Source organism: Pteropus medius, unplaced genomic scaffold (assembly GCF_902729225.1).
Source record: "Pteropus medius unplaced genomic scaffold, Ma_sr-lr_union100, whole genome shotgun sequence".
Lineage (NCBI taxonomy): Eukaryota > Metazoa > Chordata > Mammalia > Chiroptera > Pteropodidae > Pteropus > Pteropus medius.
Window position 1 is genome coordinate 15,068,804 of NW_024352787.1, and position 14,484 is coordinate 15,083,287.

The 14,484-nt window shown below is 38.8% G+C and overlaps 1 protein-coding gene and 2 pseudogenes across 1 annotated transcript in view; all 3 read right to left on the reverse strand.

Moving 5' to 3' along the window:
- HECW1 (HECT, C2 and WW domain containing E3 ubiquitin protein ligase 1) overlaps positions 1-14,484 on the reverse strand; it is a 469,328-nt gene that overhangs the window by 58,242 nt on the left and 396,602 nt on the right. The window contains exons 21-23 of the mRNA XM_039849134.1: positions 9,439-9,559; positions 8,566-8,679; positions 7,556-7,708 (exon numbers count right to left, since the gene is read on the reverse strand). Coding sequence (XP_039705068.1) covers positions 7,556-7,708; positions 8,566-8,679; positions 9,439-9,559 — 388 coding nt within the window. The remainder of the gene's footprint in view (positions 1-7,555; positions 7,709-8,565; positions 8,680-9,438; positions 9,560-14,484) is intronic.
- Positions 1,428-1,546, reverse strand: LOC120592097 (uncharacterized; annotated as a pseudogene).
- On the reverse strand, positions 3,824-3,942 carry LOC120592036 (uncharacterized; annotated as a pseudogene).

Consider the following 14,484-nt stretch of genomic DNA (forward strand, 5'->3'; position numbering starts at 1 on the left):
GAGTAGCACAGTGTGAGGGGAGGAAGAGCCCTTTCCTTAGAAAACAAACAACTTTTGGGTATCCTGCAGAGCAGAGTGCAACGTTCCCAGGGGACAAGTGCATTTATCCCTGACATTGCAAGGGCTTTAAAACCATAGACAATTAAAAAAGTGTGAGCTTTGAGCAATTAATTGCACAAGGAAGGTATGAGCATTCTATTTATTTTAATAGTACTGGTAAAAGAAAGTGACTGATGGAGCTTATGGAACAACACTCAGGTATACACTTAATCTTCAGGGAAATGTTATTTGAACACCTCAAACTGTTAGGCGTTGTGCTAGAGTAAAATAAGATAGACTGTCTCTACCCACATTGAGTTTACTTTCTAGTAAAGAATCAGACAAACCACAGTATGGGACACAGAAAAAGTTTAGTAAAAAATAAAGAACCAGAAAAACAAAAAAAGACTAGTGCAAAGATGCCTCCTCCAGCAACGCCTGAGTAATTTTTCAATCCTGAGTGATGTTTAATTCCATAACGCTGACTAGTTTATTCACTGCTTATTTCTGGTCTTTGGCACTGTTCTGTAGAGTGAGGAGCAGGAGAGGCCGAGAGAGTCACTCCTTTTCCCAGGAGGAACCATGCCCTGATCTCCCGTGTCAGGGATAATTTCCAACTTTACAAAGTCAAGACTGTGGCCACTATGAGCCCTGCAATACTTTCGTCTCTGTTTTCTGATGAGTGATATATTGATCATAGTAAATGTCATCTTCTTCACTCACTGTATGGATCACTGGACAAAGGGTCTTGGGGAGTGAGGAAGGAAGGCAGGCTATGCACCTAGATCTGAGATCAGCCACAGCTTCACCCATTCTGCTGGTGGGTGAATGACATTTGATTTGGAGATCATATTTGAGAACTCTGGATTCAAGTTTCCTCAGTGTCATTGATACTGTGGGAATGACAATGACAAGGCTGAAGGCTGGGAAACAGTATCCACTAGCTGCCCACACTTTGTGCAAGACTCAGAGTGACTTCTTCTAGGAGTAAATCCTTCTCAATGCTCTTCACTAAAATGCTGGCCAAAGAGCTGACCAAGCACTCAGTAATGCTCAGTTTTCTTTGTAAAATCATTTCTCACAAGGCTCAAGTAGGAAAATACTTGGAAGGAGTAACTGCGGCCTTACCATCTGGTTGAGACACAACAGCCCAATAGGACTTCTTTTTATACTTCCATTTATACTACCATGGCACTTACTCTTGTTCTCCTCTGCCACCATCTATACGCAGCTCCCTTGGTCATTTGAACACTCTTACTCTTTTGATGTCTGAACCTCTGTCCTCCCAATCTTATGTTATGAACCCTTGTAGACCCCATTCTATTTCCTACACATCTCTCCTGGCCTCTGCCTTTTTATTTTAATTTTATTTTTTAATTTTATTTTTTTGCCTACAGAACCTGGTATTCCTAGGTGGTCTCCTATCCAAGTACTAACCAGGCCCGAACCTGCTTAGCTTCCGAGATCAGATGAGATCAGGCATGTTCAGGGTGGCATGGCCGTAGACTGGCCTCTTACCTTTTAGACTGTCTCCTCTCCTCCCCAAGTAGATCTCCTGAGTACAGCTCACTTCCTCCAAGTCCTGTACATTCTTTTATTACACTCATTCCAGGCTATGAGCTCTCTAGTGACTCCTTCTGAGCTTCCCTCTGAGACCTTTGAATCTTCCCACCCCTTGCACATCAATGTTGGCTTCTGCTCTGCTTACTGTCAGCACAAGTTCTGAGGGCTCTCTCTCATATATTCCCACTCCGAGCCACTTTGTGTTGGTGTCTCTTAAATTTTGATATTTAGCCAGCTGCTCTCCTGCTAACCAGAGCCATAGTTCCAGTTACATATTATTATATCAAGCTGTGTTTAAAACAGAAATTGCAAGCTCTCCCTGTCAAAAGGTGAATTCCTAATTTTTCCTCTCTAAATATTGTCTTCTGGACATAATCGCCATCACAATTAATAGCGTCAATCCACCTAACCGTATGACCAGAAAACTTGCACTTATTTTATATTTTTCTTTTTCCCTCACCTCAACATTCAATCAGTGCACTAATTAGTTCAGTCTCTTCTCTCTCCGAAATGTCCCCAAAGTCAATCCCTTCCTTTTTAGACACTGCCTCTGCCTTAGTCTTGAACTTCTATTTCTCCCCTTGATTTATCAACAACTTCAGATTTTCATTCACAATATAGCAAGATTTACTTTCTATTTGTATTTATGTATTTTTAAAATTAAGTCGATTGGAGTAATATTGCTTAATACAATTATATAATTTTCAGGTGTATGTTATAATTTGACATCTGTATATTCTATTGTGTTTTTAAAACCCAAAGTCCAGTTTTCTTCAGCTACCATATATTTGATCCCCTTTACCCACTTCAATCTCCCCCTGCCCCCTATATTTAACCTTTGTTATCTCGTCTACCTCCTCCATCCTCTCCCACTCCCTACCTTCTGGTAACCACTAGTCTAAAGTCCATGTCTATGTGTCTCTCCTTGTTTGTGCTGTTCATTTGCTGCTTTTAGGTTTATATACTACATATAAGTGATATTATGTAGTTTTCAACTTTTTCTGTCTGGCTTATTTTGCTTAGCATGATTATCTTGAGGTCCATCCATGTTGTCGCAAATGGCAGTATTTCACGTCTTCTTATGGCTGAGTAATATTCCATTGTATATATGTACCACAGCTTCTTTAGCAATCATCTATTGTAGGACATTTTGATTGCTTCCATGTCCTGGCCACTGTGAATAATGCTGCTATGAACATCTGTGTGCAAATATCTTTTTGGATATGGGTTTTCAAGACTTTGGGGTAAATACCCTGTAGATGGATTCTTGGATCATATGGTACATCAATTCTTAGTTTTTTGAGAAACTTCCATACTGTTTTCCATAGTGGCTGTACCAATTTGCAGTCCCATCAGCAGTGTATAAGGGTTCCTTTTTCTTGGTATCTTCTCCAGCATTTGTTATTACTTGTCCTGTTGATTATAGCTATTCTGACAAGTGTGAGATGGTACCTCATTGTGGTTTTGATTTGCATTTTCCTAATAGTTAGTGATAGTGAGCATCTTTTCAAATATTTGCTGGCCATTTGTATGTCCTCTAGGGAGAAGTGTCTGTTCAGGTCCTTTGCCCATTTTTGATTGGATTGTTAGTTTTTTTGAGTTGTGTGAGTTCTTTGTATATTTTTGATATTAGGCCCTTATAGGAGGTGTTGCTTGCAAATATATTTTCCCATTCGGATAGTTGTCTCTTTACCTTGTTGACAGTTTCTTAAGCTGAGTAAAAGCTTTTTAGTTTAATATAGTCCCATTCATTTATTTCAGCTTTTACTTCCCTTGAATTTGAGGTCAAATTCATAAAATACCCTTTAAGTCCAAGATGCTTGAGTTTATATTTTTTAATTTTTTTAAGTTTATTGAGGTAACATTGGTTAATGCAATTATACAATTTTAAGGTGTACATTATAACTTGACATCTATATATTCTATTGTGTGATTACCACCCAGAGTCCAGTTTCCTTTAGCTACCATATATTTGATCCCCTTTACCCACTTCGCCCTCTCCCTACCCCCCTATATTTGACTCCTTTTACCCTCTCTTCCTCTTTCCTCCTCCCCCACCCCCTACCCTCTAGTAACCACTAGTCCATTGTCCATGTCCATATGTGGGTTTATATCCCATGTATAAGTGATATCATGTGATTTTCAACTTTTTCAGTCTGGCTTATTACTTTTCTTCTTCTTCTTCTCCTTTTTTTTACAATCCCTTACTTTATATTTTGTATGCCTACAGCACCTAGTCTTCCTAGGTGGTCTTCCATCCAAGTGCTAACCAGGCCCGACCCTGCTTAGCTTCCGAGATCAGACGGGATCAGATTTGTTCAGGGTATCATGGCTAGAGACCAGTCTGGCTTATTTCACTTAGAATGATTATATTGAGGTCCATCCAGGTTGTCGCAAATGGCAGTATTGCATCTCTTCTATGGCTGAATAATAGACCATTGTATATATGTACCACAGGTTCAGTTTATTGCTGTGTGTGCTGAATGTTCATTGCTATCTTGTTATAGCAATTCTGTTCTTATTATTTAAGCTTATAATGCCCTATTCTTAGTAAGGGTTGCACTCCTCTGCTTCTATTTGCCTGACAGTCACTTTAATCCTAATTATGTATTTTTGTTGTTGTTGTTATTTTGTTTTAGATGAGCTGACACCTTTCAGTATTTCCTGTAGTGAGGCCCCGTAGTGGAGAATTCCCCCAATTTTTGTATGTCTGAAAAGGTCTTAATTTCTTATTCATACCTAAAGGAGAGCTTAGCTGGATACATTATTCTAGGCTTGTAGTTCCTTTCACTTAGTATTTTAAATATTTGATTCCATCCTTTTCTGGCTTGTATGGTTTGCGCTGAGAGGTCTGATGATAATCTAATGGGTTTTCCTTTATAAGTTGCCATCTTCTTTTCTCTGGCTGCCCTGAGAATTCTGTCTTTGTTGTTAATTTTGATAACGTAAATACTATGTGTCTTGGTGAAGGCCTTTATGGGTTGAGATCATTGGGTGTTCTGTTGACCTCTTGAATTCCAAGCTCCAGCTCATTCCTTAAATTTGGGAAATTTTTCGTCAACTATTTGTCTGAAGATGCTTTCTAGTCCTTGCTCCTTTTCCTCACCTTCCATAATGCCCATTATGCTTATGTTTCCTCTCCTGATGGGTCTCCAGCTAGGTCTTGTATTTCTCTTTCATTATTTTTCATTCTTTGGTTTCTCTCTTCTTTCTTTTGTTTTATTTATAGATTTCTGTCTTCGATATCACTAATCCTTTCCTCCATTTGGTCGACTCTATTTCCCAAGCTTGCTATTTCATTTTCAACTCTTTCAGTGTGTGTGTGTGTGTGTGTGTGTGTGTGTGTGTGTGTGTGTTATTTCCAGAAGATCTATTCTGTTCTTTTTGAGGGTTTCAATCTCCTTTCTAAAGAACTCATTCTGCTCATCTAGTTGTTGTATCAATACCTGAAATTGGTGATATGACTCACTTTGGATCTCACTGAGTTTTTTAGAAGCACCATCCCGAATTCTCTGTCATTTAAGTTGCATATTTCTATGTCTGTAATCTTATTTTCTGGAGATTTTTTTCTTTTTTTCTGAGATGCCTTGTCGCCTTGATTGTTCATGGTGTTTAATGAACTATTTCTCTGCCTGGGCATTAATGGAAGTGTATTCTGTTGTTTTTCCAGAAAGAAGATTTATTATATAAAGGTATCTCTTTAGTCTGCTGCAAAGAAAAAACCCTTTTCTTTTGGTTCCAGTAGGTGGCTTCTAAGTCTCTTGGATCCCTGCTTTATATTAAGCCTAAATGTCTTTTAATTTTTTTGTAGATATTTAATCACACTTGCTACTCTCAGTTTCAGTTCCTGTCAGTTTAGCAACAGTCTTGGCAGTGTTTACTCAGATTCCCCAGGGACTCCACGGTGATCGGTACCGGGGAGGGGCCCTTTGGGTTGGGGGTTGAGAGCTGCGGCTCTGCCTCGGTTTTGCAACTGGGCTGGTACAAATCAGCTGTTGTTTCTCTGTAGTCCTGTCCCACTTTTCTGTTTTCTGCCCTGATGACTAGGCCCAGCTGCTGGCTGCTGTAAGTTCTGGCACTTCCAGGCAGGCTGATCAGGAATGTCATCGCATCTTCTCCCCTCCCCCTCCTCCTGTAGGGAGCTCCAGAGGCTGTAAAAGGTAGCTTCAAGCTCGGCAGCATTTGCTCACATTCCCTTGGATTCTGCGGTATTCAGTCTCGGAGGGTATGGGGCGAGGGACTCTCTGGTTTGGGGGTTGGGGACTGCGCCTCAGCCTTGGTTTTGCAACCAGGGCCTGTAATAATCAACTGTTGTTTCTCTGTGGTCCCATTCCACTTCTCTACTTTCTGTCCTGGTGACTGGGCCCTGTTGCCAGCTGCTAGAAGTTCTGGCACTTCAGGCAGGCTGATCAGGGAAGTCGCCATACCTTCACCCCTCCCCCTCCTTTTTCAAGGAGCTCCAGAGACTGCAAGAGGCAGCTTCTTTATTTCACCCAGTCCACCACCCGACACCCGGGGTTCTGACCTGTGGTAGCTCTTATGCACAGATCCCACGCTCAGACGTGCTGGTGTGCAGTTTGGGTGGGTTTTTTTTTTTTTTTTTTGAGTTTTAGATGTTCAGCTTATTGTTGTTTCAAGAGGAGAGATCTGAGGATGTATCTCACTCCACCATGTTTCCCGAGATTTTGTATTGTAATTGTTGGTTCACTCTTGTGTTCTTCCCACTATAGCTTTTTTAGGGAAGAGATCTTGCTCATTTCATTGTTGCATCATTCCAACATAGTATGTGCTAAATTTATAATTGTTTTATTAAAATAGGATTATATTTATAATTGCTTTATTAAAATTGCAGATTCTGAGTTATAGGTCTCCTTAGCAACAATTTCCCTGCTCCACTTGTCTGTGTATTTCTGTCTCACAGGCTTTTTCTCCCTTTATTAATAAGTGACAAGAAAAAAAATGACAAAGGGTAAATTTTGTTTCGTCACTTGTTTCAAATGCTTGATGTAGGCATGCCTGCCATAGGTCAAAAACTACAGAGCTGAGACTGGAGAGAACAGCATGGCAATAGCTAGAAGCCTTAGCAGAGGTGGATTACTGATGCTATAAAACCAAAATATAGAGATTTGGCCTGTAAGCCCAGCAGGCCCAAGTGTCAAGCAGAAGCTGCCTTCATCGGCAGCCATTGTAACACATCATAAATAAGCAATGTCACATAAGAACCACATTAGCAATCTCCAAGACTCATTTCTTCCTTAATGGCAGAAATTCCTGTGGTGAGAACAGGGGTAATTTTCAAATCAGGTGTGGTGGTGACACAGCAAGAAAGTGTATGCATAATACATGTCCCATGCAGATTTCTGGAGGCTTCTAATACTTGAGGTATCTCACCCAAAGAACTGCATAGAATTGACAGATATTTATCTTCTCACACATATCAGTAAGTGGTAATAGATGCCTCAATAGGAGAGAACCAAAGAGATAACTGGATTTTTGAGTCAAAAGAATACTTAGAGATCATTTGACCCAATAGCTTATTTTATGATAAGATGTAGAATCTGATGTTCATAGTGCTAAAGCCATTGGCCCAAAAGTGTGCAGGTGTTAAAGGATTTCAAATCCATGAATACCTCTAAGGAGCCTCCACTGGGAACTCATAATTTTAGTAGAATTATCAATATTCAGGATTTATGTCTACTTACCTCAGAAAGCGATTACTGTGTTTTACATCAATTTGCAGTTGACAATAAATTTGCAGTGTCTTTAGTAATTTATTTTGTATTCTGGGTGAAAACTAACAGAGTCTTCTAATGCTTCGTTGTTCACTCTCATCACCTTTCATTATATCTGACACACTGCTCTAAACACAGTGGCTGTTGAGAAATGCTGTTGCCTTCTGACTAAGAAAGACTAGAACTTTCAAGCATAAGAAAGCAAAAATTCTAAATCTTACCATTCTAGGTGGTTTTCCACAAATGCAGACATGGGGCTGATCTGCACTGTGTAAGTATCGTTTGCAGAGTACTCAAAGAGTCCATAATAAGGGTTGAAGAGCTCCTGAGACAAAAGGAAGAAGAACTCTCGCGAAGGACCACTGTAGTCCAGGCTGCAAAAGAAGCAGAGGCCAGGAAACTCATTACAAACAAGAAGTAGGGGTCTTATCTCTAACTAGGTGCTAGTATGCTCTTTCAGAGTCAGTGCTGGGGAAAAGAGAGAGTAGCCCTGGCTCTTTAGAGTGGATCCCAATGGCAGTATCAATTTGCTCTAGAAGATGAGGATGCTGTAATAGCTTTGGGGATCTTCGTACTCAGAAGTGCATGAATGAATTTGTATGGCAATGTTTAACTTTTTTGATCATATAGCAACTACTGGATAAAACATACAGCTGGCTTATTAAAAAAAAGAACTTTTTTGGAAGAGGCACAAGAGAATTTCCCATGACAGTGTGTGCATGTATGCATGTGTGCATGTGTGTGAATTGAAAAGCTTCCAAATTTATGCTGATATGCCCTTCTACGTGGGCTTGCCTTCCATGGTTGAGATGGGTTTTTATGAAATCAATGAAATTATATGAAAAATTTGGTATATAGTTGTATATGCGCACTTTAGGATGAAGAGTTTTGGGGTTTATTTTTTTTATTATTATTATTTTTTAAATCAAATTCTCAGAAGTATGCACCACCTGAAAAAGTAAAGATCCAGTAGCTTAGGGCTATATTTTTGGCTTATACTTTGACCATATACTTCAGACTCTAGTACCTGTCAATATTAGGCTTTTAAAGAATATGAAACCTAAAGCTTGGCAATACCTGGAGAGAGAAAGACCTCCTGGGAGGACATGATCAGAATCACCTTGGGGCAAAGGCTTAGAGACATCTTGCTTATTCTTAAGAAAAATCACCCCAAATCCAAGGGTCTAGTCTACCCAAATTGAGGTATCTGTATAAAACTACTGATGTTCACCCTTCCTCTCCAACGAAGGTGACATAGAGCTTGTTTCGCTGGAGCTCTTTCCGGGAATAGGCCATCACTTGATTGAAGGTTCCCTCCAACAAGTGGTCCCGACGAATGATAAGCCTGGGAAGGAGAAGAAGCCATGTGGGTAGTGAGTAATGACTCAAAGCTCTGATGTTGGAGAGTGTTCTAGGTGCGTGGTTTAGTCTCACTCTCCAGCCTCTCCAAGGAGGTACAGATTCCATCAGTTGATCAATGGACTTTTTAAACACTCTTTTCAAATTATTGGGAACACAATGTGTACACTTTTATAATTGGATACATTCCATCCTATTAGACTACGTTTTGGATTTTTGGAATTAATTTAAGAAAAAACAGAATCTCTTCAGTTGAATTCCTAAGTTCAGGCTCAGTTTTTCAAGATGAAAATAATAAATTCGGAAGGAAAAAACAAACAAACAAACAACTTTTTACTTATACTCCAATTACAAAGTTACAAAGAGTCCATGAATTTGACTAATGAATTAAATTTGCACCAAGAATAAGCGAAGAGAAATATAAGATTTTTTTATTTAGTTCAAGATTCTTTGTTTTCTGAAAAAGTCTACTATTAACTTTACATATGCCTTTTTCTGCAATCTACTGTTCTTTCTCTCTCTTCTACTCTTCTCTTCCCTTCTCTTTATGCCTCCCTTCCAATTCCTTAACTTCCTTTCTTCTTTCTTCCCAACTTACTAACATTTTTTCTTTCGCTTTTCTATGAACAAAACTGCTACCACACCAAGGTATCCAATATCCAAAACAAATATTACAAAGGTATATAGGAGAAAATGATAGAAAAAGCTACCATCTGAATTCTGTTCCAAGTACTGGAGCACTCACTTAATTTTCCCTGGACCCTGACCAAATCCTTTGGCTTCCAATTTTCGGTAGAAATTGCGGAGCTTGGCCTCAAAATCTCTTCGGTAGGGTGAAGGGGCTCTTGCACTGGCTCTCTGTAAACCTGACGAGAGAAGAACATGGGCTGAAGGTCAAGAGCAAATACACAGAGCAACAGCAGAGGAAAGTCTGACCAGAGGCATATTCCTGTGACTTCATATTTTTCTTCCCCAAGAAGTTTCCCTTAATTTCCATCACTCTCTCAGTTACTTTTATAATAAATATAAATAATACAATAAAGAAAATATTTATTGAATTCTGATGACAATAAATATTTATGTTTTCCACTCTATTTCAAGTTGTATTTCTCATCAAAATACTTTAATAAGCATATTTTCTGGCTAAATAGTACTTAAATAATCTATAACAATGTAAACAATGCTAGACTAAATTTTTCTTGTAAGTCAGTATATTATAAGAAATGACTGTAACTTTAATGAGGCAACTAGCACTAATATATGTATATGTTGTACTTCTCTAAGTGTATTGATATTGATGCTAAAATAAACATACCTGTCTACTAGGGCTCAGAGCACTTAGGACTTTATATTAGATTACCTTGCATCATATAAACAAACTTAAATAATAATAATAATGATAATAATAATTTCCTTGACTCTACTAGAAGAGAGTTTTTCTATCACCCAGAGGGCTTTATAAATGCTTTATTATCTTTATACACCTTTTAATGAAAAAAAACAGAATGGAAGAAATAACATTCTTCCCCAAGGTTTGTTCCTTTATTAATTACTATATTTAAGGTATTGAATTTATAATCTAGAGAAGATTGATATCAAAAACTCATAGAAATTAGAATATAATTGCAATTTGAAGTGATTGCTACCCATGAAGAAAAGGAATTCAGTTCTCTGAGATTACAGAACACTTTGGCCATGTGCAGGATGCCTTCCATGGGGAAGATCTGAAGCATAAGTAAGCATAAATGAGACTGAATAAGTCAGAAGGGGCTTCCATTTAGCGAAGAGAAGAAATAAGTTGGGAGAAAAAAGCCAATATAGGTAGAGAATCAGCATGTGTAAAGGTATTGCAGCAGAATGGAAAGTAGTGTTCCAGTTTACCTGAAGTACATGTATAAGAACCACACACAGTGTTGTTAAACTAAACTTGAGAAGTGAGCAAGAGGCAGATCAAACAGGGTAAAGTATGCTGTGTTAAGAAAGTTTGTTTAATGCTAAGCACAATAGAAAGCTGTTGCATAGTGACTGACATAATATGACTTGAGTTATAAAAATGTCATTCTTAGACTTCAGGTCATGATGGCAGAGTATATAAATGCTGTGCTTGCCTCCTCTCATGACCATATCAAAATTACAACTAAACTATGGAACAACTATCTTAGAGAAATCAACTTAAGTCTAGGTGAACAGATGTCCTACAACAAAGCCATACAGAATAAGCCACCTCAAGACTGGTAGGGGGGCAGAAATGCAGAAGGGGCTTGTCTCACACCATGTGTGGCAATTAAACATTGGGAGGGATATCTTGGTTGTGGAGGTTCCCTCAGAGGAGCAAGGGGTCCCAGGTCCACACCAGGCTCCTTAGCCCAAGATTCCAATGACAGGAAGAGAAGTATCCACACGTTTTGCTGTGAAAAACAGTGGAGATTGTGGCTGAGTGAGATGGAGGATGGCTGGAGTACCAAGCACTATTTTTAAAATGCCAGTTCATGGATTTACTAGCTAATGGAATCGCTCACTCTGCTCTTCATTGCTGGGGCAACAGCTCAAAAGGTGCCAGGGACATAAGGGGAGGAAATGGCTTCAGAGTGAGTACTGGAGGGGTAGCTTTATCCCAGACAGAAGAGCTGGCAGAATCCATTGTTTCTTTTTTTTCTTTTACATTTGTTTACTTTTAAGCAAATTTTAATTTTTTAAAAAATTTAGTTGGCAAACAATATTATATTAGTTTCAGGAGATACAACATAATGATTAGACGTTTATATAGCTAACAAAGTGATCACACTGATAAATCTAGCACCCAACTGACACTGTACATAGTTATTGCAATAGTATTGACTATATTCTCTATGCTATACTTCACATCCTCACGACTATTTTGTAACTACCAATTTGTACTTCTTAATCCCTTCCCCCTTTGCACTCATCTCCAACCTCGCTCCCATTGGCAACCATCAAAATGTTTTCTGTATCTATGAATTCGTTCTGCTTTGTTCATTTGTTTCTTTTGTTCCTTAGGTTATAAATTTAAGTGAAATCATATGGCATTTGACCTTCTCTGTCTGACTTACTTCACTCAGCACAAGACCCTCTAGGTTCATCCATGTTGTTTCAGATGGCAAGATTTCATTCCTTTTTATGGCTGAGTAACGTTCCACTGTATATATGTATCACCTCTTCATTATCCATTCATTTATTGATGGGCTCTTAGGTTACCTCCATATCTTGGCTATTGTAAATACGCTGCAATGAATATGTGAATTAACATGTCTCTTCAAAGTAGTATTTTGGGTTTCTTCGGATAAATACCCAAAAGTGAGATTGCTGGGTCTTTTTTTGTCACTTGATATAGCCTCTGTTTTAAAATCTATTTTGTCTGGCATAAATATTGCTACCCCATCTTCTTTTTTCATTTGTTTCCATTTTTACGAGACATTTTCTTCCACACATTTACTCTCAGTCTGTGTGTATGTTTCAATTTAAAGTGAGTCTTGTAGGCAGAATCCAGTATTTCTTCTTTGAGCTCTCCCCATTCTCAGCATGCAGTCTCCATAAACCTGGCTAACACAGGTTGCCCTGCCCTAGTGATTCCCTAAGACCACACTCCACCCAACTTGTGGGCCCACTTCAGCTGCTTCCAGCGGCTTTTCAAGAAAAATGGCATGTCTTGGCTCATGCTGTGAACTTTCCTAACATCTCTCAAAGGTTCACAAAACCCAGACAAGCAGCCTCTGGTCTTGGTGTGCCCTGTACCTCTTGCCAAGCATGCTTGGTGGCTCATGCTAGGTGGTCATGGGAAAGGCACAGGCTATGGCTGAACTTGGCCTGTGGCAGGCACCTCCCAAAAGGCCCTGGGGCTGGCATGCCCAAGGGCCAGCTTCAGACCAAACTGGAGCACCACCCAGGGCCCCATCCAAAGACAACACATCCAGAGGACAGACTGGGCAGGTACCAGAGACCTGCTAAAGTGAATTCTGCTCTGCAAGGTCAGCCCCTGCACAACAGATCCTCCACTGTAGTCACCGGCCAGTCCATAAAACTAATCAGCCCGAGGTTCAACCCCTTCCATTGACATGCAAACAGCAATCAAGACTCAACTACGAAAAGAGGGCATACAAAACCCATACAAGAGACATACCTGGAACACCCAGCTCAGGTGACCAGAGTTACTGTGCCGCTGGGGTCCACAGAAACCTACTACATAAAGCCACTTGATTACGACTGTGAGACATAGGAGCCTTACCTAATACACAAAAACAAACACAGGGAGACAGCCAAAATGGGGAGACAGAGAAAGATGTCCCAAATAAAAGAGAAGAACAAAGCTCCAGAAAAAGAAATAGACAAAATGGAGACAAATGATATACCACATGCAGACTTCAAAACACTGGTTATAACACTGGTTATAAGGATGCTCAATGAACTGAGGGGAAAAGCAGATGAACTCAGTGGGAACTTAAACAAAGAGACAGAAAACATAAAAAGAATCAGTCAAAAGTAAAGAATAAAATAACCGACATGAAGAATACATTATAAGGAATCAAGAGTAGATTAGATGAAGTAGAGAATGGAATCAGAGATTTACAAGATAAGGTAGCAGAAAACATCTTATCAGAATGGCAGCAAGGAAAAAGGATTTAAAAAAATGAGAATAGTTTAAGGGGCCTGTGGGACAACATCAAACATACCAATATTTACATCATTGGGTGACCAGAAGGAGAAGAGAAAGAACAAGGAATTGAAAATCTATTTGAAAAAATGGTGACAGAAACTTCTCTAATCTGGTGAAGGAAATATATATTAAGTACAAGAAGCCCAGAGAGTCCCAAACATGATGAACTCAAAGAGGCCCATACCAAGACACATTATAAATAAAATGGCAAAACTTAACGACAAAGTGAGAATCCTAAAAGCAGCAAAAGAAAGGCAGCTAGTCACTTACAAACATACTCCATTAAGACTTTAATCTAATTTCTTGACAGAAATTTTGCAGGCCAGAGGGATTGGCATGAACACCTACAACCAAGACTACTCTAACCAGCAAAGCTATCATTTAGAATCGAAGGGCAGATAAAAAAGCTTCCAAAACAAGAAAAAGCTAAAGGAGTTTATCAATACCAAACTAGTATTACAAAATATGTTAAAGAAACTTCTTTACAAAGAAGAAATAAGATAAAAATATGAATAATAAAATGGCAATAAGTATATATCTGTCAACAATTATTTCAAATTTAAATGGATTAAATGCTCCAATCAAAAGATAGGTGGCTAAAAGGAAAATAAAATGAGACCTTTACATATGCTGCCTACTAGAGACTCATTTCAGATCAAAAGACACATACAGACTGAAAGTAAAGGAATGGAAAAATATATTTCATGAAAACGAAAATGAACAACAAAAAAAGAGAAGGTGGGGTAGCAATATTTATACTAGACAAAAATAAACTTTAAAACAGAGGCTATATCAAGTGACAAAAAAAGACCCAGCAATCTCACTTTTGAGTATTTATCCAAAGAAACCCAAAATACTACTTTGAAGAGACATGTTAATTCATATATTCATTGCAGCATATTTACAATAGCCAAGATATGGAGGTAACCTAAGAGCCCATCAATAAATGAATGGATAATGAAGAGGTGATACATATATACAGTGGAACGTTACTCAGCCATAAAAAGGAATGAAATCTTGCCATCTGAAACAACATGGATGAACCTAGAGGGTCTTGTGCTGAGTGAAGTAAGTCAGACAGAGAAGGTCAAATGCCATATGATTTCACTTAAATTTATA